Below are 24,492 nucleotides of genomic sequence, written 5' to 3'. Positions count from 1 at the left end.
AAGATAAACTCAAAATGGATGAAAGACCTCAATGTGAGACAGGAATCCATCAAAATCCTAGAGGAGAACATAGGCAGTAACCTCTTTGACATCAGACATAGCACCTTCTTTCAAGACACGTCTCCAAAGGCAAAGGAAACAAAAGGGAAAATGAACTTTTGGGACTTCATCAAGATAAAAAGCTTCTGCACAGCAAAGGAAACAGTCAACAAAACAAAGAGGCAACCCACAGGATGGGAAAAGATATTTGTAAATGACATAACAGACAAAGGTTTGGTATCTATGCTCTATAAAGAACTTCTCAAACTCAGCACCCAAAAAACAAATAATCCAGTCAAGAAATGGGCAGAAGACATGAACAGACATTTCTCCAAGGCAGACATATGAATGGCTAACAGACACATGAAAAAAATGTTCAACATCATTAGCCATCAGGGAAATTCAAATCAAAACCACACTGAGATACTACCTTACACCCAGTTAGAATGGCAAAAATTAACAAGACAGGAAACAACAAATGTTGGAGAGGATGTGAAGAAAAGGGAACCCTCTTACACTGTTGGTGGGAATGCAAACTGGTGGAGCCACTCTGGAAAACAGTATGGAGGTTCCTCAAAAAGTTAAAAATAGAGCTACCCTATGGCCCAGCAATTGCACTACTGGGTATTTACCCCAAAGATACAGATGTAGTGAGAAGAAGGGGCACATGCACCCCAATGTTCATAGCAGCAATGTCCACAATAGCCAAACTGTGGAAGGAGCCAAGATGCCCTTCAACAGACGAATGGTTACTCAGCCATCAAAAAGAATGAATATCCATCATTTGCATCAACATGGATGGAACTGGAGGGGATTATGCTAAGTGAAATAAGTCAAGCAGAGAAAGTAAATTATCATATGGCTTCACTTATATGTGGAAGGGCAGAGGGAAGAGGGGAAGAAGACTATCCACTGAGCAAAGAGCCTGGATTGCAGGACCAGGGATCATGACCTGAGCCAAAGGCAGACGCTTAACCAACTGAGCCACTCAGGCACCCTGAAAACTATTTAAATGTAATAATAACAATAATTTATTATAATATCCAGTGCTAGAATACAGAGAAATGGCTGATGGTGGAAGTATACATGACTATACCATTTTATGAAAGCACTGTTTCCTTAGAGTTTTATAGATCCTTTGACTCAGTTATTCCATTCTAGAAGTTCATCCTAGAGAAATAATCATGTTTTCAAAGATGTATTAACTTTAGCACCATTTACAACAGCAAAAATGGAAATAATCTTCTATCATTAAAGCATTAGATAAATAAATTATAATAAAACCACAAAAAGTATATTAAAGAAGAATTTCTAATGACATGGAAATGTCTGTAGGTGACATGCAAGTCATAAAAGAGCACGCATAGTGATTCCACCTATACATCTGGAAAGACAAACACTGGGTTTCTGTTGATTATATATACTTAAAAATTTTCTCTATTATTCTTGAATATGAACAAGCTGTTAACTTAAGAACTGGAAAATGAATAATTTTGCCAAATTAAAGATAAATCAGGCAAAATTTTCCATTGGATTAGACAATATAGGAACTATTTGTGAAATTTCTAAGTAGTAGGAGAAAAAAGTCATACTATAGTAGGCTGAGAAGGAAATAAGAGTGAGGAACAATGAAACCATACTATTTTTCAAGAAGTTTGCCCAAACAATGAAAAAAAAATTAGGACAAGTATAATCCTATGTACAATTATTTCTTTACCTGTCTGTGTACCCCATTAACCATGAGATCCTCCTCAAGGGCAGGGTCTATATGTTTTCACTTTTGTATCTATTATTAGTGCTTTCCATAATGCCAGTCACATAGAATGTGAAAAGGTGGGTGGTAATCACCTAAGCAATTATTTTTATTCTCCACCATACTTTGCTATACAACTACAGTCAGCTGATTACAACAACCATAACAAATTACTAGTCATAATGAGGTACCTGAAACCCATAAAAACCAAGACATTTAGATACTAGTAAACAACAGACTTATACCAAAAATGTTTCATTAAACCAAATCAACCAAATATTAAGGCCTAATACTGCCATACCTATGAAATCTAACCATAATTTTCTATAACATACTTTCCTACTAAATCGGTTATGGGATTTACAGAAAAAAACCCTCGCTTTCCTCTAAGATTAAAATGACAAAATATTTCACTAGTCATAAAAAAATCTGATAGACTGAAATTCTAACTTACATCCTCAGCATTTGGAATTGTTGCAGATACAGCTACAAATCTCATTGGAATAACTGTGCTGCTATTTTCAGAAGTAGGAGATAAAGACTGTACAGTTTTCATTCTGCTAACTACAACTTCAAGAGTTGGTCCACGATTTTCATCTTTTACAACATGTACCTAAGAAAGAAATCAAGAAAAAAAATGATTAACTATAAAAATAAAAAACTAATCAATTAAAATCCATAATAATATTAACACTCTTAAGAAAATAAGCCTTTCCACTTGAAGGGATAAAACAAACATATAGTTTGGTTGAAAATGCCTTGTTTCTTTCTATCCATTCCAATCATCATTTTATGTTTATCTCTGAAAATGAGTAATGTGTTCACTACCTCATCAATGAGAAACAGTCTAACCAGCTTGACCAAAGAGTTGTCTCTCCATTTTCTAGTCATGCTATCCCATTTTTCCTAAAGAAAAAATGCATGTGGTTTAACATAATAAGAAATTATAATAAATGTTATTAAGATATCAATAAAAATCTTAACATGATACAAACAACAGGCAATATTTTAATTCACATCTTAAAAGTATTCTGAAAAAGATTTAAAGATTAAAAACATTTTAAAGGATTTTGATAGTCTTACAAGTGCTTAAAAAACTAAACCCCCATTTATTTTTGAGTTTAACCAAAAATATACAAAATTATAGTCTAATTACCTTTTTTAAGCCCTACAAAGGTCCTCCCTCTGCAATACATAATACTTGGATAAAAGAATACAAGCAAAAAGTAAGATTACAAATTATCCTCAATAACAAATTGCCTAATCATATCTTTTGTCTATTTTTCCCATTTGGTAATTTGTCTTTTACTTACTGATTAGTAAGTATTCTTTATAGTACTTTTTATGTTTGTTTGTTTTTTACATTGCAAATATATTCTCCTACTTTGTATTTTCTTCTAACTTTTATTCTTGGTGAAGAGAAACATTTTCTAATAAACCAAGGAAATAATAGAGTATAAATAACACCTACTGGAGTTGTCATAATAATATGGGCATGCTGAATCTCAAATAGGTCATCCATTACTGTATCTCCAGTGAGTTCTTTACAATTCAATCCTATTGGTCCAAATTTTTCTTTCCAATCATCAAAACGCTGACTACACAGGGCTTTTATTGGTGCCACTATAACAACATAAGATATATATTTTGAATGTCAGTGCAATTTTAAAATTACTTTCACAAACATTGTTAATAAAATTAAGATAAAACTACACATCTAGGTGCTGCCTAATATTTATAAATTGAAAGAGTTAATATAAGCATATTATCTAGAGATATAATCACCAGACTGAACTAAAAATAGAAAAAGAAGTAATTATTCAGGGAACTGTAACTAAGAGCAGAGAGAGGTAAGGCAGAAGATTATTGCTTATTCATTATAAGCCTTTTTGTGATAATTTATTTTTTTAACCATGTATATAAATTACTTTAATGAAAAATTTTAAATATATATATACCTAAGAGAGTAGATGTTCCTATGGAATTTTTTTAGAATTACAAAATGTTTGAATTTATTGTTCTTGTTGTCCTTTAAAAAATAAACATCTAAAGGTCAAATTTTCAATTTAAATATTACTTTTTATTTACAACTCTGGGAAAATGTGTTTGGAATTTAATGTAACAGACAAGAGCAAATGTGATAGGTTTTCACTAAAAATGTATGGAGAACCAAATATTAATTCCTATGGCCTGAACTTTAATTTATTTCTTACTTTTGCCTCAATGGTTTTTCATTATTATAATTAATTACTCTTACAATATATAAATACTTACTGTAAACAATTTTAATGTTTGACCATGGCAATGGGACTTCCATTAATAATCTTGTTATAGCTAGTTCAAACACTACAGTTTTCCCAGAACCAGTTGGAGCACAAATCACAAAATTCCTATCTGTGTAAAGAAGCTAAAAAATACAATTTAATCAATCAAGGAATATATAGAATTTTTCATTCACACTCTCAATTTGTTAGAAAATATATAAGAAAGACTCTCTGGAATAACAATTCAAATTATTTTTACCTCTAAAATTATTAAAATTCTAACCTTGCTCTAGATCCACAACCTCAAAAAAAAAAAAACCCACCACTATTAATAATTCATCATTTTGTGTTTTTTGTGAAAGTAATATGTTAGACCTAGAAGTAAATAATTTCTTTAGCTTCCAGAGAAATTGTATAAATCTAATAAATATAAACACACCAACCTATGAAAGTCACATGCATTTATTTAGCAAACATTTTTTTAGTTCCTATAATGTACCAGTCACTGAGTGTGGCATTGGAAACATAAAGATGAATGTGATCTAGTCCTTGCCCTTAGAGAACACACAATAAAATAAGAAGAGGTAGATAAGTACAAATCATAATAAAATACTTACATCATCAAAGGCTTTGGACTGTATATAGTTGAAATATGGGAATTCCTTGAAAATACTTCTAAATTTCGCTGCTTAGAATAGCATTAAGGAGTCAAATATTTCAGAATTTTAAGAATTGGTTACTTTTAATTAATTTACTTATTTATTGGTTATTTTTAATTTAAAAATTCAATTAATCAATATTAACTTTGATAATATTTAATGATGAGGCTTTAATACTTGCTATTTTAACATCGTAAGAAAGGAATTAATAGATATAGAGGGAGGGACCAACGTGGCAACATAACAGGCTCCTGAACTTTCCCTCCTCCCACAGATGCACCAAATATATAGTTACACATGGAACAATTCTAAGAAAAATCCAGAAATTAGTTAAGTGACTCCTACACATTGGGTGAATGAAAATACCCACAATAAAATGGGTAGGGAAGGCTGAGACAACTCTTACCCTAAATCCCATCATTGGCACAGCACCATACAATTGGGAAGGAACTCCCAAACCCCAGCTTCTCCCTGAGGAGCAAAGAGTTTGGACCACACATCTAGAGTCCCAACCTTTAAGGCTCCCACCCACAGGATAAGTCCCCAAAACACCCAACTCTGTAAGGCAACAGGGCTTGAATTCACGAGACCCACAGGACGATAGCAAACAAAGAAGCAACTCTTAAATGGGCACAGGAAAACCCCCCCTTCCGCTGCAGGTATACTCAGTGCTGAGGGAGCAGCAAAAATATTCATCTCCAGTTTCTACCTGGAAAGGATTTCACTGCGTATTTTCTCAGCTGCTACCTCAGGTTCTGGCTTCTAAAGAGCCTGCACATAGGTGCTAATTACAACTCTCCCCTTTGGGACACTGATACATTTTAGCACAACTACTAGAAGCCATTAAGAACAAAGACAGTGAGTTGGGCAATCAGAAAGGTTCGAAAGGCAATTAGGAGCTTGGGCTAGGTTAATTGATGAGGCTCATCTCCTAAGACCAGCCTGTCAAGATTGGGAAAGGTGGATATTTTATCCAATGTGTAGAAACCAGCACAGAGGTTAAAGAAAACAAAGAAGTGGGAATAGTTCCAAACAAAAGAACAAGATAAATCTCCAGAAACCAAACTTAACAAAATAGACATAAGTGATTTACCCAATAGTTTAAAATAATGCATAAAAATGCTCACCAAGGTCAGGAAAGCAATGCATAAACAAAATAAGAATTTCAACAAAGTCATAGAAGATATAAAAAAGAACCAAACAGAAATCACAGGGATTCAACATCAGACAGATCAAACAGAAGAAAGAATCAATGAACTCAAAGACAGGGCAATAGAATTAATCCAGTCAGAGGAGCAAAATGAAAAAAGAATGAACAAAAAAATGAAGATAGCTTAAGGGACTTATTTTACACTGATACCAAAGCCAGGTAAGGATACTACAAGAAAAGAAAATTACAGGCCAATATCCCTAATGAACATAGATGCAAAAATCATCTACAAAATATTAACAAACCAAATTCAACAGTATATTAAAAGGGTCACACCCCCATGATCAAATGGAATTTATATCTGTAATACAAAGATGGTTTAACACCCACAAATCAATCAACATGATATTCCCACATTAAAAAGTTAAAGATCAGGGGTGCCTAGCTGGCTCAGTCAGTAGAGCATGTGACTCCTGATCTTAGGGTTGTGAGTTCAAGCCCCACATTGGGCATAGAGCTTACTTAAAAAAAAAAAAATTAAAACTAAAAATATGATCATTTCAATAGATGTAGAAAAAGCATTTGACAAATACAGTATCTTTTCATGATAAAAACTCTCCAGAAACTGGCTAAAGAAGGAATGTACCCCAATATAATAAAGGCCATTTATGACAAGCCCACAGCTAACATCATATTCAATGGCAAAAAGCTGAAAGCTTTTGTCTAAGATTAGGAAAGAGACAAGGATGCCCACTTTCACCACTTTTAATAGTAGTGGAAATCATAACCAGAGCAATTAGGCAAGAAAGAGATATAAAAGGTATCCAAATTGAAAATGAAGAAGTAGTCTCTATTTACAGATGACATCATATTATATATAGAAAACTCTAATGACTCCACCAAAAAACTGTTAGAATAAACAAATTCAGTAAAGTTGCAGGATACAAAATCAATATACAAAAATCAGCTGCATTTCCATACACTAACAAAATATCAAAAAGAGAAATGAAGAAAACAATCCTATTTACAATAGCATCAAAAATAAAATACTAAGGAATAAAGTTAACCATCCCATTTATAATAGCATCAAAAATAAAATACTAGTGAATAAATTTAACCAATTACTGTAAGACACTGATGAAAGAAATTGAAGACACAAATAAATGGAAAGATATTCCATGTTCAAGGATTCAAGAACTGATATTGCTAAATTGTAAATTGCCAAAGCAATCTACAGATTCAATTCAATCCTTATCAAAACTCCAACTGCATTTTTCAGAGAAATGTAAAAAACAATCCTACAATTCATATGGAGTTATACAAGACCCCAATGGCCAAAGCAATCTTGAGAAGGAAGAACAAAGCCAGGGGCATCATACTTCCTGATTTCAAACTGTATTACAAAGCAACAGTAATAAAAAACCCTGATGGTATTGGCATAAAAACCAGACACCTAGATCAATGCGACAGAATAGATAGCCCAGAAATAAATCTGTGTGTATATGGTCAATAAATTTTCAACAAAGGAGCCAAGAACTGGGAAAAGATAACCTCTTCAATAAAAGGTACTGGGAAAACTGGATATCCACATGCAAAAGAATGAAACTGAATCCCTTGCACTATATACAAAATCAACTCAAAGTGGATTAAACACTTGAATGTAAGACCTGAAATCCTAAAACTCCTAGAAGAAAACATGGGGGTAAACTCGGCTACACTAGTCTTGGCAATTATTTTTTTTTTAGATTTAAAACCAAAGGCAAGGCAACAAATGCAAAAGTAAAAAAGTGTACTACTTCAAACTAAAAAGCTTCTGCACAGCAGGGGAAACCATGAACAAAATGAAAAAGCAACCTATGGAACAGGAGAAAATATTTATAAACCATATATATGATAAGGGGTTAATATCCAAAATATACAAGGAACTCATACAACTCAATAGCAAAAACCAAATAACCCAATTTAAAAATGGACAAACGACCTGAATAGACATTTTTCCAAAGAAAACACAAATGGCCAACAGTACATGAAAAGTGCTCAACTTCACTAATCATAAGGGAAATGCAAATTAAAACCACAATGAGATATCACCTCACACCTGTTAGGATGTCATTTCCCAAAAAGACAAAAGATAAATGTTATGAGGATGTGGAGAAAAGGGAACCCTTGTACACTGTAGGTAGGAACGTAAAGGGGTATAGTTTGATATTATGGAAAACAGTATGGAGGTTCCTTCAAAAATTAAAAATAGAACTATCTTATGATCCAGCAACTTCACTTCTGGGTACATATTCAATGTGGGGCTTGAACTCACAACCTTGAGATCAAGACCTGAGCTGAAATCAAGAGTCAGACACTTAACAGACTGAGCCACCCAGGTGCCCATAGGGTACATTTTCAAAGGAAACAAAATCAGTATCTCACACAGATAACTGTATTCCCATGTTCACTGCAGCATTATTCACAATAATCAAGGTATGGAAATAACCTTAAGTGTTTGTCAAGAGACAAATGGATAAAGAAAATGTGAGATATCACACACACACACACACACACACACACACACACACACACTGAAATATTATTCAGCCTTAAAAAGGAAGGGAATTCTGCCCTTTTTTGACAAATTGGATGAACCTGAAGGCCATTATGCAAAATGAATTAAGCCAGAAAGAGAAAGACAAATAATGCACAGTATAACTTATAAGTGGACTCTTAAAAAAACACAAAAGGTCAAACTCAGAAATAGAGAGTAGAATGGTGGTTGACAGGGGATGGGGATATGGGAGGAATAGAAAGAGGCTGGTAAGAGGGTACCACAGGTGGGCCATCATGCTGGTTTTTCTCTCATTAGGTGGTTCCATATCAATTTACACTTACAAAATGAATCTTTGATTCAGAGTAGATGTAGAATTAGTTTTCCAGCTCATGAGAAAACTCAACTACTAACATCACTTATCATCACTATAAACACTTGATATCAAATTTTTCCTTTCGTTCAACAAACTCTCAGCAATGTCACTGCATTTATATAACAGGTAGGAAAATGTCTGCAGAATTGAAAATTATAAGATTACTATAGCAAAATCAATCTGACCAAGCTTCTATTGTCCCGAGGATTCAAATATAGTAAAATATTATAAAAGAATTAGAAAATATGTCATGTCGGGGCGCCTGGGTGGCTCAGTTGTTTAAGCGACTGCCTTCAGCTCAGGCCATGATCCTGGAGTCCTGGGATCGAGTCCCGCATCGGGCTCCTTGCTCGGCGGGGAGTCTGCTTCTCCCTCTGACTCTCCCCCTCTCATGCTCTCTCTCTATCACTATCTCTCTCAATAAATAAATTAAAATCTTTAAAAAAAAAAAGAAAATATGTCATGTCCAAGTAATTCCAAAACTCTCAAATTATCATGAAAAGCATTTAGTCTTCTGCTTTAAATACACACTTAGAAATAATAAAAAGTAGCAGTTCTGTGAGTTTGACAGCAAATGAACTTTTTGAACAACAAATCAATGCAGACAAGAGTATGCAGTATTCTTAACTAACAGAGACTTAAGCAACAGAAACACTTCAGCTGAGCTAATATAGCATGAAAATCTTTAAAACTCTTCAGAAAAGTTACTGTCATATTATGGCAAGTTTCAGTAAGCGATAAGAAGACTTTCCCATCATACAGATAAGGAGAAGAACTTTAACTGTTTAAGGCTAACCTATTTCCTGTGTTCCAACCATATTTAGATCACCAGAGAGAAGAAAGCACAGCAGGATTGAGACATCATGCTGAACAGAAGCACTAAAAGCTGACCACATCTGAAGGTATGATATCATCATGTATAACCCTTTATTGTTCCCTTCCCCCATTCTAACTTAGTTATCTGCATTGGAGGCAAATTTTCATGATTGGTCAGGCAAATATTTTCTAACCATACCTCAGAATGGTCTCAGTCCCCTGAATACCCAGGATTAGAATAATTCTCCCCTAGATTCCTCCAGCTCAGGAGGAATTCATTTTCTGTTTTGCCAAATGGACAATAACTTTTGTGGAGTCTAGAGCCTTACCCAGCTTTGAGTCATTAATTCCATATTCCTAAAGCATGGTTTTGATGATATAACTTGACTTGATCAAAATACTTCATGGTTTCTCCTCATTGCTTAATAAATTAAAAAACAAAAACAAAAACCTCTTGACCTTAGTATTCATGGCATTAAATAACCTGATCCTAAGATACCTTTCAATCATTATGTCCTACTACTCCTGTAATCATAGCTTTTATTTCAGCCAAACTGGAATGTTTGTTCTTTCTAACATATTCCACACTATTTTACCCTCATCCTGGCTCATAGCTACTCTTTTGCCAGAACAACTTCCTTTACCTGCCTTTCAGTGTATTTGGAGATGGATAAATAAGGGATGGCCCTTCCCTTCAAGGAGTTCATAGGTCCTAGGGAAATGGTCACATAATAGTCACAGTTGCTCGATTATAATAAAAAACAGTAAGTACACTGTTATAGACATACATGAAGTATCAAAAAAGCAAAGAGGATGTTACCTCCAGAACACATATATGTACTCAAAATATTTATATTGGAAATGCCCAGACACGTAAATCAGATCATAGGTATAAGCTGCAAATTTCATTCAAAAAATGCTAGATTTGTAAAAATATCCCCAATCCACAGAATGTCCCATTCTCATTTATTTCCCCTATCCATGTTTATCCCAATATGCTATCCTTACCCAAAGTGTAAGAAATTATCTGTATCTAAGTAAATATGCTCAGAATTCAGCCAATAATACAAATCTCATTTCTATACTTATCTTGTCACAAACTGGTAACAAGCAGTTCACAAACTGGCACCAGTCTGCAGACCACACTTTGAACAGCACTGATTCTCACACACACTGGGTCTCTTACATGACCCAAAAGATTCACTTTTCCTTCTTTTTCTTTGTCAGTAAAATAAACATAGACACAATGAAATAACATGCTTACAAATTATGAATTCAAATATAAAGTTGCTGTAGTAAAATAATTTAAAGGATACGGATTTCTGTGACAGCCTTCAAGGAATCTAAATCATTTTCTGTTACCCCTAAAAAAAAAATTCTACATATTTATATAGGTATTTTTAATCTCTTCCATACAAACTGCTTCAATAAAACTAGCATAACTTTCTATTAAGAGCACACTTAAATATTAGATCATGGTTTATTTCATTTTTTATTTTTCTAAGTAGGCTCCACGCCCAACACAGGGCTTAAACTCACAACCCTGACACCAAGAGTCACATGTTCTACCAACTAAGTCAGCCAGGCACCCTAGATCGTAGTTTAAAAAATGCAATATGATTGGGGCGCCTGGGTGGCTCAGTCGGTTAAGCGTGTGCCTTTGGCTCAGGTCATGATCCCAGGGTCCTGGGATAGAGCCCCGCATCGGGCTCCCTGCTCGGCAGGAAGTCTGCTTCTACCTCTCCCGCTCCCCCAACTTGTGTTCCCTCTCTCGCTGTCTCTCTCTCTGTCAAATAAATAAATAAAATCTTAAAATGCAATATGATCAAGAAATGCAGAAACTGCACACAGATAATCTACTCAAATTTATTATTTTTTTAACTCTTCCTTATGCTGAGAAATACAGACTAGTTTGTTTTGTTATAAAACCAACTGAAAAAAGCAAGGAATTAACCTTGAACTTCATGAGGCTGGGATGCAACTGAAAAAGTTGGTGCTTTGAATATGTCTTCTCTGATTTCAGAAGCAGAAAAAGTATTGCTTGCTGTAAACATGTTAATGTCTGAATATTGATGTTTCTGCTTACTACTGCTACATTTCCATGATTCCCCTTTGTTCATTTCTGTTGGGGCAATTTTCACTGAGCCAATAGGAGAGTCCAAGTTTGTACTGTCATTAGAGTTAACACCCTCACGTATATTGTCAGATATTTTAAATAATCTGCAAAAACAAAACAAAACATGTTTGCACTTGTAAGAGCTGCGTAGAATGGGAAAAACTAGCATAAAATTGGTCCCTTTAAAAATGCCCATAGATTGTGGTTTATTCAAATATAAAATTTAAGCATTCCCTTAAAATATAATTTGGCGAATTTACCACGGAATTATGTCTTTTCACTTTTCAGAAACTCAAACCCATTTGTAGAATCCAACCTCCAAGACAACCCCAATGATACCTGTCTCCTGCTATTCACACCCTTTTCAAATTAGGACTTTGAGTCAGGACAGAATTATATGACTAGCAGAGTATTGAGGTAGTACAGTGTATGACTTCCAAGGGAAGGTCATAAAAGATACTGTCACTTCTGCATGGCCTCTTGGATCATTCACACTTAGAGAAGAGCTAGCCACTGTATCATGAGAATACACAGACAACTATATGGAGAGGCCCATGTAGACAGGTATTGTGGCATCTTGTCAGTAATAGCATCAACCTCCCAAACATTATTCAATAATCACTTTAGTATAAGAAATACTAAATAAGTATAGATGTCAAGAAGAACACTTTGCAAAGAAGTATTTTCTTTGCAAAGTTCTAGAAAACACAGGCCCTCTTTAGGATTGCAATTTATTATATTCAACTGATCAAAAGACAACCCATCAGACTAATTTGTTCACCATAGCCTTAAGGGATGAAGTGACCATTAAAGTTCCTAATACAGGGGTGCCTGGGTGGCTCAGTCGTTTAAGCGTCCAACTCTTGATTTAGGCTCAGGTCATGATCTCAGGGTCCTTGGATCAAGCTCCATGTAGGGTATGGAGTTTGCTTAAGATTCTCTCTCTCCCTCTCCCTCTGCCCCTCCCCAACCCCGCTTGTGCACATACGGATGTGTGCACTCTCGCCCCCCCTCAAAAAAACAAATAAAATAAAATAAAAAATAAAGTTCCTAATACAACACTTGTGCCTTACAAAGTAAGTAATAAGGATGACAGAAGATATCAGTCTTAAAGAATTCTATAAGAAATGACATCCAAACAAGTATTGTGGAAATACAGAACACTTTCTTAATTATTTTTACTATTAATTTTTAATGACATGTTTCTATATAAGAAAGCAGGAGTCGGGCGCCTGGGTGGCTCAGTTGGTTGAGCGACTGCCTTTGGCTCAGGTCATGATCCTGGAGTCCCTGGATCGAGTCCCGCATCGGGCTCCCTGCTCAGCGGGGAGCCTGCTTCTCCCTCTGACCCTCCCCCCTCTCATGTGCTCTCTCTCTCTCTCATTCTCTGTCTCAAATAAATAAATAAAATCTTTAAAAAAAAAAAAAAAAGAAAGCAGGAGTCTTTAAAAACACTATAGAATGAGAAATACACTTTAGAACAAACTGTAGGGTTGCATTCTCCAATGCCAGCAGTTCTATCTTTCAGAAAATTCAAAAGCAGATGATTAGCCTTGGATAATATAGTAGAATCTGATTATGAAATGGTATTGAGGACAAGAAAAACAACTTATGCCACAGGATGACTCCTTGCTATATGCTGTCATATAGGTTAAAAGCATGGCCTTTGGAAACAGACAAACCTGGGTTTAAATCCAAAGCTTCTCCACTTTCTAGCTGTGTGACTTCAGAATTTGAAATAAGTTTTGTGAACTATAATAATATTATCCATGTGCTAGTTACCTAAATTCTCTGGACCTCAGATTCTTCCTAGTTCCTCTGGAACTCCCACTCCATAAACTCCCCTATGTCCTCAACTTCTTTCACTGATTGTTATAGTTACTTCCTGGTCTTAACAAAAATATTGCATTGCCCTAAAAAACTCTTGCTTCTTAAACTTAAGTGGAAATTGTTAATTTTTCCACATCCAATGTACTTGAGGATTGAGTCTGTGCCTTCTCCAACCCAAATCTACATCGTTATTCTTCCGTTCTCTTATAGAAGTATCTGTGCCGACTAGTTAAAGCACCTTGTAACCCTCCTCATGGCATATATCACATATCAACTTCTGGTCACTTTAGAATCTTTTCCTCTCAATTCCAAATTCAGCCACCTCTGCATTACTTCAACTTCACATAGATGAGCTGTTCAAAATCCTCCTCCCGTCCATTTCTTAGGCATTCATCTACAGTGGCTTTCTCCTTCAAACAATCTCATTCACCTATTCTCTCATCTTAAACACTGTCATTATCTAGAACTCCTCCTCCTCTCAAATCAATCATTCCAATATATCATTCTCTGACCACAGCCTCTTATCCTTATAGCTTGTTTACACAAGTTACCAATGAGGTCAAAAAACAAATTTACTGTAATGAACCTCTTTATTTTCTCCCAAACTATCTTCCCTTCTCTTTTCTTATCTACCTTTAATGGACTTAGATCCCATGGACTATCTTTTTGACCACTCTTTTACTAGTATTCCAAACTCCAATTCCTCTTTATCCTTTTAACATCCTTATCTTGCAAAACCTCAACCCTATATGAATCTACCTACTTTTTAAAATAGTTGCAGCCAGGCAGGGGAACACTACTGGAAAAAGCAGTTAGGTAGATGATACAACACTCTGAACAATAAATTGAGAGTCATCATCAGCAAGATTGCAGACACAAGATCATATACCAAAATCAATTGCTGATGTCTATACACTTGCAATGTACAATATGAAAAAAATTTTTAATTACATTTATAAAACAAAAAGAATAAAATACTTAGAAATAAACTTAACAAAATAAGTTTGACTTGTCCACTAAAAATCTAACATCATTGAAAGAAATTAAAGAAAATCTAAACAAATGGAAAGATAGCCCATGTTCATAGACTAGAAGACTTAATGGTATTAAGATGGCAATACTCCTCAAGTTGATCTACAGATTCAACACCATCCCCATCAAAATCACAGCTGGCTTTGCAGAAATTTACCAGTTTATCATAACATTCATATGAAAATGCAAAGAACCCAGAGAAGCCAAAAAAAAAAAAAAATCTTGAAAAAAGGAACAAAATTGGAGGACTCACACATTCTGATTTAAAACTTTACAACAAAGCTACAGCAATCAAGACAGTGTGGGATATGTACTTATGCAAAGCATAAGGGGAGATATATTGGTCAATGGAATAGAATTGAGAGTCCAGAAATAAACCTTTATTTAGTAGATAAATTCCTAGTTAGTATAATAGGAAATATACATTTGGTCTTTGTTCCCAGTACCTGGCACAGAGCTCCTAAAACCCTTGGAATTTCCTGTGTGATAGTAGTGATAAAAAGCATCTTTTGTTATTCATGACAAACCTCTTTCAATCATACCTGAATTTATGCTAATAAAGTGACTCTTGTAGGACCCCTATATAGTCCAGGATGGGGGTTAACTGCCAGAAAAAAATAAACCCTAATTAGAGAAGGTTGAACTTTCAGCCTCATTTGTGACATCCAAGGTAGAAAGAGGAATGGAGATTGAGTTCAATCACCAATGGCCAATGATTTAATCAATCATGCCTACCTAATGAAACTACCATGAAGGAAAAACCCCTATATGACAGGGGGTTCAGAGAGCTTCAAAGGTTAACAGGGGTGCCTATGTGGCTCAGTCGGTTGACCATCAGACTCTTGATTTTGGCTCAGGTCATGATCTCAGGATCCTGGGATCAAGCCCCTGTCAGGCTCTGCACTCAGCATGGAGTCTGCTTGTCCCTCTCCCTCTGCTCTGCCCCGCTCCCAACTCGTGCACTCTCTCTCTCTCTAAAATAAATAAATATATAAAATCCTTAAAAAAATAGATCACAGACCTAAATATAAGAGCTAAAACAATATAAATCTTACAAGAAAATGCAGTAGTAAATCTTTATACAACCTTGGATTAAGCAATAATTTCTTGGATATGACACCAAAAGCCCAAGCAACAAAAGAAAAATTAGATAAACTGGACCTCATCAAAATTTAAAACTTTTGTGCTGCTCAGGACATTATCAAAAAAGTGAAAAACAGCACAGAGAATGGGAGAAATATTAGCAGATCATACGCTGATAAGAGACTTTTATCAGAACATATAAAGAACTCTTACAACTCAACAATAAAAAGACAGAAGACCCAATTAAAAAACAGGCAAAGGATTTGAACAGACATTACTCCGAAGGTAATACACAACTAGCCAATAGTTACATGAAAAGATGCCCAATAGATAAGTCATTAGGGAAATGCTAATCATATCCACTTCAGACCCACTGGGATGGCTACAATAAAAAAGATGAACAATAACAACTGCTGACAAGGATGTAGAGAAATTGGAACCCTCACATTTTGCTTGTAGGATTATAAGGTGGTGCAGTTATTTTGGAAAATAATTTGGCAGTTTCTCAAAAAAGTTAAGTATATGGTTACCATATGACCCAGCAATTCCAATTCTAGGTACAACTCCAAAAGAATTTAAAAAATATATTCACACAAAAACTTGTACATGAATGTTCACAGCAACATTATTAATAATAGCCAAAAAGTGGAAACAATTCAAATGCCCAACAATTAATAGATGGATAAACAAAATGTTGTATTGTCCACTCGATGGAATATTATTTGACCATAAAAAGAATGAAGTATTGATACACAACATAATATGGATAAACCTTGAAAACATTATGCTAAGTGAAAGAAGACAGACATAAAAGGCCAGACATTATATGATTCCACTTATATGAAAGTCTAGAATAGGTAAATCCATAGAAACAGAAAGATTAGCGGTTGCCAGGGGCTGGGGAGAGGGGAGGAGAATGAGGAGTTGGAAGAGGGGAGTGATCAATAATGAATATAGAGTTTCTTTTGGAGAGATGAAAATGTTTTAAAATTAGATAGTAGTGATGATTACACAACTCTGAATATTCTAAAAACCAATGAATTTTACACTTCAGAAGAGTGAATTTTATTTTTATTTGTTTTTTAATTTTTTTAGAAGAGTGAATTTTGTATGTGTTATATCTCTTTTTTTATTGTTTGAGAGAATGAGTGTAAGCAGGGGGAGGGGCAGAGGGGGAGGAAGAGGGAGAGAATTTCAAGCAAACTCCATGCTGAGCAAGAAGCCCCATGCAGGGCTCAATCTCATGACCCTGAAATCATGACCTGAGCCAAAACCAAGAGTTGGACCCTTAACTGACTGAGCCACCCAGACACCCCGAGTAGTATCTTAATAGAACTGTTATAAAAAAATTAATGGACATCAACCTCAACTGGGCCCTTTAGAGTACCCAACAGTCCTACCATTATTCTAACTGGATTGCTTTCCATTTTCTATAATCTCTTCCACTCTTCTCATACTTGCTCAATACCCCCACCTTTTCCCTCAAACTCCACAAATGACCTCACCTCTTATGTCACAGAGAAAACAAAATCTATCAATTAGATCTCTTCTGAATCTTTAAACCCATACATCCAGTTCTCTATTTGGACAATTTATAGGTACTCAAACTCAACATGTCTTTGGATGTCATTCTGGCTCAAGTCAGAAAACTAGGGATCACGTGTCATATCTAATAATCATTTAGGTCCTATGGGATTCTATCTCATAAATCACTCTGAACTCTCTCATTTCTGCTACCACAGTCTGCTACATCAGTCTCCCATTCTCTCTCACCTAAATTAATAAAAAAACCTTCTAAGTGACCTTTCACAATGTATTTTAGCTCCTTCTAACTCATCTTACTGATGCCAAAATAGACTTTGAATTAAAAAATATGTAATTTTACTCCTCTACTTAAAATGCAGAACCTTAGAACACTAGCTCTCAAACTTTAGTGTGCATAACAATCATCTAGAAAAATTGTTAAAAATGACAATTCCTGGGTCCCCTCCCCATCTTTATCTAGACTATGATTCAACAGGCCTAAGGTAGGACCCAGGAATCCAAATTTCTAACAAGTACTCCAGGTGATTCTGATACAGTGGGTCCACAGGCCACAATTTAAGAACAGTGCCTCAAGAAAAAGCACAAAGTTCATCATGGCCTACATGATTCTGAATGACTTGACCTCTCCAAACCTTACCTCTCCACATTCTCTCTGATTTTACACAAAAGGAAATTTTCTAGGAATAGGCCAAGCTCTGTGCTACTTTAGGTCTTTTGCACTTACTATTCCTTCCGCCTGGAACACTCCTTTATTTGTCCTTAGTTTAATTCTATTCCTCCTTAAGGTTAAGTTTTTTGTGTGGTTGTTTTTTTTTTTAAAGATTTTATTTATTTATTTGTGAGAGAAAGAGCATGAGAGAGAAAAAGCACAAGAGGGTGGAGGGTCAGAGAGAGAAGCAAACTCCCCACTGAGCAGGGAGCCTGATGAAGGACTCGATCCTGGGATGCTGGGATCATGACCTGAACTGAAGGCAGACCCCAGGCGCCCCAAGGCTAAGTTTAAATACCATTTCTTCAGGAAAGCCCTCCCTGATGCTCCAGAACAGATTAGGTCCCCATGTGATATGTTGTAATAGCAATTCTCAAAGGATGGTTGCGACTCTTTCAGAGAGTTCGTAGGATCAAAACAATTTTCATAATATTACTAAAGCATTGTTTGCTTTCTAAATTTTTTGTTTTTATTTTTTTTAAGATTTTATTTATTTATTTGACAGAGAGAGAGATAAAGAGCACAAGCAAAGGGAGAAGCAGAGGGAGAGGGAGAAGCAGGCTCTCTGTCGAGCAGAGAGCCTGACGTGGGTGGGGCTCGATCCCAAGACCCTGGGATCATGACCTGAGCTGAAGGAAGACGCTTAATCCACTGAGCCACCCAGGTGCCCCTCAGTTTTGATTTCTAATATTGATAGACATAACCCACATACATAAAAACTGTTGGGAATCCTCAATAATTTTTAAGTGTAAAGGGTTCTGACAATAAAAAGTTTGAAAAGTTTGAGACCCTTTGCTCTAACTATATACTTCATCAAAATAATTGTTGTACTATAAAGTATTTAATCAATTATTTTTAGTTGTCTTTCCCCCATTAAGTTGTAGCTCTCTGAAGGCAAGAACCTATGACTAGAATCCCAGAGTTAACAGAGCATCTGGTATACAGTAAACCTTATTTGTTGTTGATGTTTTTCTCATTAGATTCTATCCTACTTCATACAGTTAGACATACCATAAATATTCAACTTTATTACTGAATATTCTGTATTTCATTTAATTAATTACCTTTTTCGGAAGGCTGATATGCTCTCTCCTTTATCTTCTGCAAAATTAACTAATTTTGTATTATCTGGAATACTGTTCTCAGGTGCTATCTCACTGCCAATGTGATTTTTGTATTTCTGAGAAGAACCATATGTCAGCTTGCCAGGAACATGTGATAAGTCATTGTTACCTGCTCCTCCTAAATTCAGATCACCTGCTTCATATTTATTTGAGGAAAAGGCAAATTGGAATTTTTGTGTTCGTGAAATATAATTTGTGTTTTCGTTAGTTATCTTTAAACTTGATGGTAACATTTTTGGCCTCTCTTCCTGACCTACAAAAATGGAATATATTAATTAATATATATTCTCCACGAAAATAAATTTTCAAAATGACCATGAAAAATTTAATAAAAATTTTCAAAACAGTTTACCTAGGTAAACATGAAAGTTATTCATACAATAACAAGATAATCTGTAACACCATATACGGTTTTGAACTATAGGTGATTGGTACTGCTATTGTACATTATATCAGTGAAGGGCACTCGAATTAATTAAGAATTATTGAAATTTATATAAAACCTACATCATAAAATAGGTTTAATTTCTGACCCACAGAAATAACCATAATCATATCTTTTAAGTATTTTATCTACTACAAATGATATAATTATACAATTAGGAGGATTTGAAAATTTATATAACCAATTTACACACAGAAATACAATGACCAATCATACAAAATGTTACTCAATTTGATTCAGTATTAAAATATATGATACAAAGCTTTTAACTTTATAATATTGCTTCTAAAATCAAGATAAAAGAATGCTTTCATCAGGGTGACAAAATTTTAAAGGTTTCTTTACAGAGACTTTATAAGCATCTTTGAGAGGTTGGGAGGAATCTGGAGCTATTGTTAGGGCTTAAATTTGTTTTACCATCTATGTATATACATATATATATATAGTGTATATAAGCTTGTGTATTCTATATATTATTGGTATATACGAGAATATAAATAATGCATATTTTCATGAATAAAATACATACAAATTACAAAGTTTAATAAGATAACATATATGAATTACCACCAAATTTAAAAATCAAAATTTTATCAACAATATCACATAAGATCACATAGATTGTTTGAATGTGCTTGTCTTTAACTTCATAAAAATGGTACCAAACTATATATAATATTCTGCCCCTTGTTTTTTTTTAGGAATGTGGTTTCCTAAGCCAGGGGATCCTACCTTTAGTAAAAGGCAAGACAAAAACTAAATGGCAATGACAATTTTAATAATAAGAGGAAACAAATTCATACAACAATAAAACATGTTTGTAATAGTGTACTGTATACATATAGTATGCTTATGTATGTGTATGTATGTATGGAGAGGAAAAATGTTTTTGATTTTAAGATTTGGTGAGCACTATTTTGAGTAAAATAAATCTCTATCATTTTATTCCATTAAAATAAAGGAATTAACACTTTAATGTGTTACTAGATTTTTTACATTAACATGAGCTGCACAGGTTTAACTTCATAACAAATATGTAATCGTTTACCTAACAGTTTATGACTTCCTATTTCCTCCTCTAATGCCTGAGTATCTGGAATTTCTGAAATCAACGGAGCAGGTGGGAGAAACCAATCCAATGATTTTTCATTGTCTGGATAGCTATATAAAATATAAAAGGGTGAATATATATGTTAATAAAGTTACATCAGAAAATATTTATTAATTAAACATTACTCAATTATAGACTCTTAGATAAACATCCTATAAATTAATTTTCTATGGTGACTTTGATGTATCTCCCTACAGGGCAGGGTTCTCAATCTTTTTTCCCTTGTGTGTCATAGGATTAATGACACTGCTATGTGAGATATGCTACCTAAATAATGGCTATAACTCCGTCTCTTTTTCTCCAATTCAAACACTTGTGACAAGAATCTTAAATCTGCTTCAATATAAAAAAAGGTAGTAAATCATCTGAAACGTTAGCATCTTTACTATCACAAGTAACAAATTACTTATGACACATCTCACAACTAATCATGGGTCATCAGTGTGTAAATGACACCACTACTGGTATTCTCCAGAGTATTCCTAAAACATTATTACAAATTAATGTCCTAACCCAAATACTCTTGATCCAGAACCACCTACAAACCACAGAAAATCCAAGAAACCAGTTGAAACTGACACTTTGTAAACTTACAGTAGTTGTTGAGAATTTTGCCACCCTGTTGGCATTGTGAACTACCTCTCCTTATCTTTCAGCTATGATCCTATTAACATATAATGTTTTAATGTTTCCTTTTCAATGAAAATTGATTTGCCCTTCATTAGAACAAAAAGATAAGTATTAGGTGACAGGAAGTAAACTTAAGAAGAGCCCCACATACACTGTCTATGCCAAGTGGCAAGGATTTTATGATTTGTTTTTTAATCTCTTCATTTAAGATTTTAAACTCTGAAAAGTGAGAGACCCAGTCTTTTACTTTACTGCCTTTCGTAGCACATAACTCATAGCTATGACAGCTATGTTTTTCAAATCAAAAATCTACAACACATTATTTGACAATGTCTGACAGACTGTCTGATAATAGGCCAAAGCATTTGAAATTTGGGACTGTCAAAGGGTCCCCAAGATCACCCCAGAGCTGATGATTCCCTGGGCTGATTCAAAGGACTCAACATATAGTCCTATTTGTGACTATGAGGCAAAGTCCAGGGGAAACCAGGCACAAGCTTCCAAAACTTCCTCTCCCAGTACAGTAACACAGGACATCTTTAATTCCCTCAGCAACAAGCTGTAACAACATGTGTGAAGTGTTGTCAATGAGGGAGCTCATTAGAGACTCAATGCCCAGGGTTGTTACTGGGGACTAATCATGTAGGCATCCCCTGTCTAGCACATAACTAAATTCTAGATTCCCAAAAGAAAAGCAGATATTCAGCATAAACCATATTATCTGTATAAACAGTTAAGGCAGTGGGCCATTCCTATCAGTTAATGGTGGGAACTTTCCTAAAGTTCTCACTCCAGCCAAGGGCCATTCTTACAAGCCAGGCCTTTTCGAGAACAGCAGTTTAGGCCTGACGTATTAACTCTTCTACACAGAGACTATTTCAGGAAATCTAAAAAAGATACAAAAAGCACACATCTAATTCTATTATTCAGCATCGCCATAAAATCAAATCTCCCTTATGATTTTTCCTATTTTCCAGAGGTGTCATCATTCTCTCAGCCATCTAGAATTCAAATTATAGCATAATCTTTTACCTACTATATCCAGACATATACCAGGTCTTACTGCATCTTCTTTGTAATGATTCTTGAATTCATTTCCTTGTATTTCCACTGTCACTATTCCAATCAAAGCTCTAATTAATTTATGTCTGGTTAAGAACAATAGCATCTTAACTGGCCTCACTGCCTCTGGCTTTCTCTAATATATTTTACACACTCCTATCACATTAATTTAGAATTGTTTTCATCATAATTATATTCCATTCAAAATACTTCAGTGGCTTCCAAACAATGTCAAACATCCAAATGGCCTTAGGTTACCTTACAGTTGTAACTCTCCTACACTACTTACCTTACAGTCCAGGCCAAAGTGAACTACTTGCATACCAAATATATAATACATTCTGTCCCTCCTCATCTTTGTTCAAAAATATTTCCTTTACTCTGATTGCCACTATACATGACCCTATCCTATATCTACCTATAGAAGTTCCACTGTTTCATTCCTTCATTAATCTATTCAACAATTATTTACTGAGAACTATTTTCCAGGAACTGTTCTAGCCACTAGAGCTTACGTTCATTCAAAATCAAGCTTAAATCCTTCCCTCTTCTTTTTTTTTTTTTAAGTTTTTATTTTTTTATTTTTATTTATTTATTTTTTTTTAAGATTTTATTTATTTATTTGAGAGAGAGAATGAGAGGCAGAGAGCATGAGAGGGAAGCGGGTCAGAGGGAGAAGCAGACTCCCCGCTGAGCAGGGAGCCCGATGTGGGACTCGATCCCGGGACTCCAGGATCATGACCTGAGCCGAAGGCAGTCGCCCAACCAACTGAGCCACCCAGGCGCCCCCATCCTTCCCTCTTCTTAAGTACTATTTGAACCTATAATATTTATCACAGTTCTCTTATACTGTGTGTCTGTATGTAGATAATATGTATATATTATATATTATATATAGATAATAGAAAGATTGATGATAGATCAGTCTGCTACCATCCCCAGATCATAAACACATAAGGGTTTATTTCTAGTTCCATTCATATCTATAATACTTAGCACAGTGCTTTACATAATTAGACATATTAGTCAATAAATGTTTGTTGATTCAGTTCTATGGCTTTTAACACATAGTCACGTCCAAGATCCTTATTCTGGCACTTAACATCCACCACAATCTATCCTCAGTTTACTTTTCTAATTTTATGTCCCACTGTTTCTCCTTTATGAATCTTCTATTCCAGGAAACTTCTCTATATACTGTCTCCTACAAGTACTGCGAATTGTCCCACCTCCATTCTTTTTTCTTGCTGTTAAACTCTGCCTTCAAATGGCCTCTTCTCTCTGCTTATTAAAATTATCATATCCTTCAAAGTCTCCTGAAGTCTCTTTCCCCACTACCATAAAGCCTAACCTGATCAGTCTGTACCAGGTCTCCCTCCAAATCTGAAATTTGATTGCATGAATGTATGCTTATCATTTCCTTCACACCTTTTTTTAACTCTGTATTGTTAGAAAGGCAACCATATGTTGCAATTTGCCCAGGCCAGTCCTGATTAACACATGTTGTGCAAATTGGATGCACTCTTTCACTCTCAAAGTATCCAAGTCTGGATGATTAATTACATAATTATGTTATTTATTAATGACCTTTCCATATGTGTGCTTAATCTCCTCAAATAGATTTTAAGTTCTTTTGAAGTAAAAGTCTGTTTCATCCTTCTTATATCCCTTTATGCACTCAATCAATATCTGAAATAATATTTGAATGAATGAAAAAATTAATGAAGCAATAAATATTTTACTCAATGCTTCCTTTTTTAAAAAAAGGATAATACAGGGTTGCCAGCTGGGCTTGTGAGTTGGAGCCCCACATTGGGTGTAGAGATTACTTAAAAATAAAATCTTAAAAAAAAAAAGATAATACAATAGAATACATAGAAAACTTAGAATTGAGAACAATTTACATGTGAAAATCCAAAAACCTGTATTTAATGGATTATTCTCTGTTCTTACTTCCTCTGGTGCCGCATCTTTATTTCCACCCCTACTTACTTCCTGCCTACAATGAATCTGCCCATCACACTCGGTGTTTGGCACACTGCCCATTCTGTTTCCAAAAGGTGCCATCACTCCTTGTCCATGGCTACTGTTTGACCATTACTTCAAGTATTTACCTTGGCCAAAAATAATTTGAACAAACCAGAAACGTAAATAAATGAAAGCCAAATAAGCAAGAGTCTACTCTATTTTTTAAGTTATAACATTTAACATG

At 34.8% G+C, this 24,492-nt stretch overlaps 1 protein-coding gene across 1 annotated transcript in view; it reads right to left on the bottom strand.

The window, feature by feature from the left end:
- HFM1 (helicase for meiosis 1) overlaps positions 1-24,492 on the bottom strand; it is a 129,029-nt gene that overhangs the window by 100,950 nt on the left and 3,587 nt on the right. Inside the window, exons 3-11 of the mRNA XM_064588835.1 lie at positions 20,526-20,638; positions 18,973-19,285; positions 11,548-11,813; positions 10,910-10,957; positions 4,674-4,741; positions 4,067-4,199; positions 3,264-3,415; positions 2,621-2,698; positions 2,247-2,405 (exon numbers count right to left, since the gene is read on the bottom strand). Of these exons, the coding sequence (XP_064444905.1) occupies positions 2,247-2,405; positions 2,621-2,698; positions 3,264-3,415; positions 4,067-4,199; positions 4,674-4,741; positions 10,910-10,957; positions 11,548-11,813; positions 18,973-19,285; positions 20,526-20,638 (1,330 nt within the window). The remainder of the gene's footprint in view (positions 1-2,246; positions 2,406-2,620; positions 2,699-3,263; positions 3,416-4,066; positions 4,200-4,673; positions 4,742-10,909; positions 10,958-11,547; positions 11,814-18,972; positions 19,286-20,525; positions 20,639-24,492) is intronic.

Source organism: Mirounga angustirostris, unplaced genomic scaffold (genome assembly GCF_029215605.1).
Source record: "Mirounga angustirostris isolate CCGP_5_RB_7025 unplaced genomic scaffold, mMirAng1.0.hap1 SCAF_4, whole genome shotgun sequence".
Lineage (NCBI taxonomy): Eukaryota > Metazoa > Chordata > Mammalia > Carnivora > Phocidae > Mirounga > Mirounga angustirostris.
The sequence above is the reverse complement of the archived record's forward strand: the minus strand, read 5'-3'. Positions and strand labels throughout refer to the sequence as shown.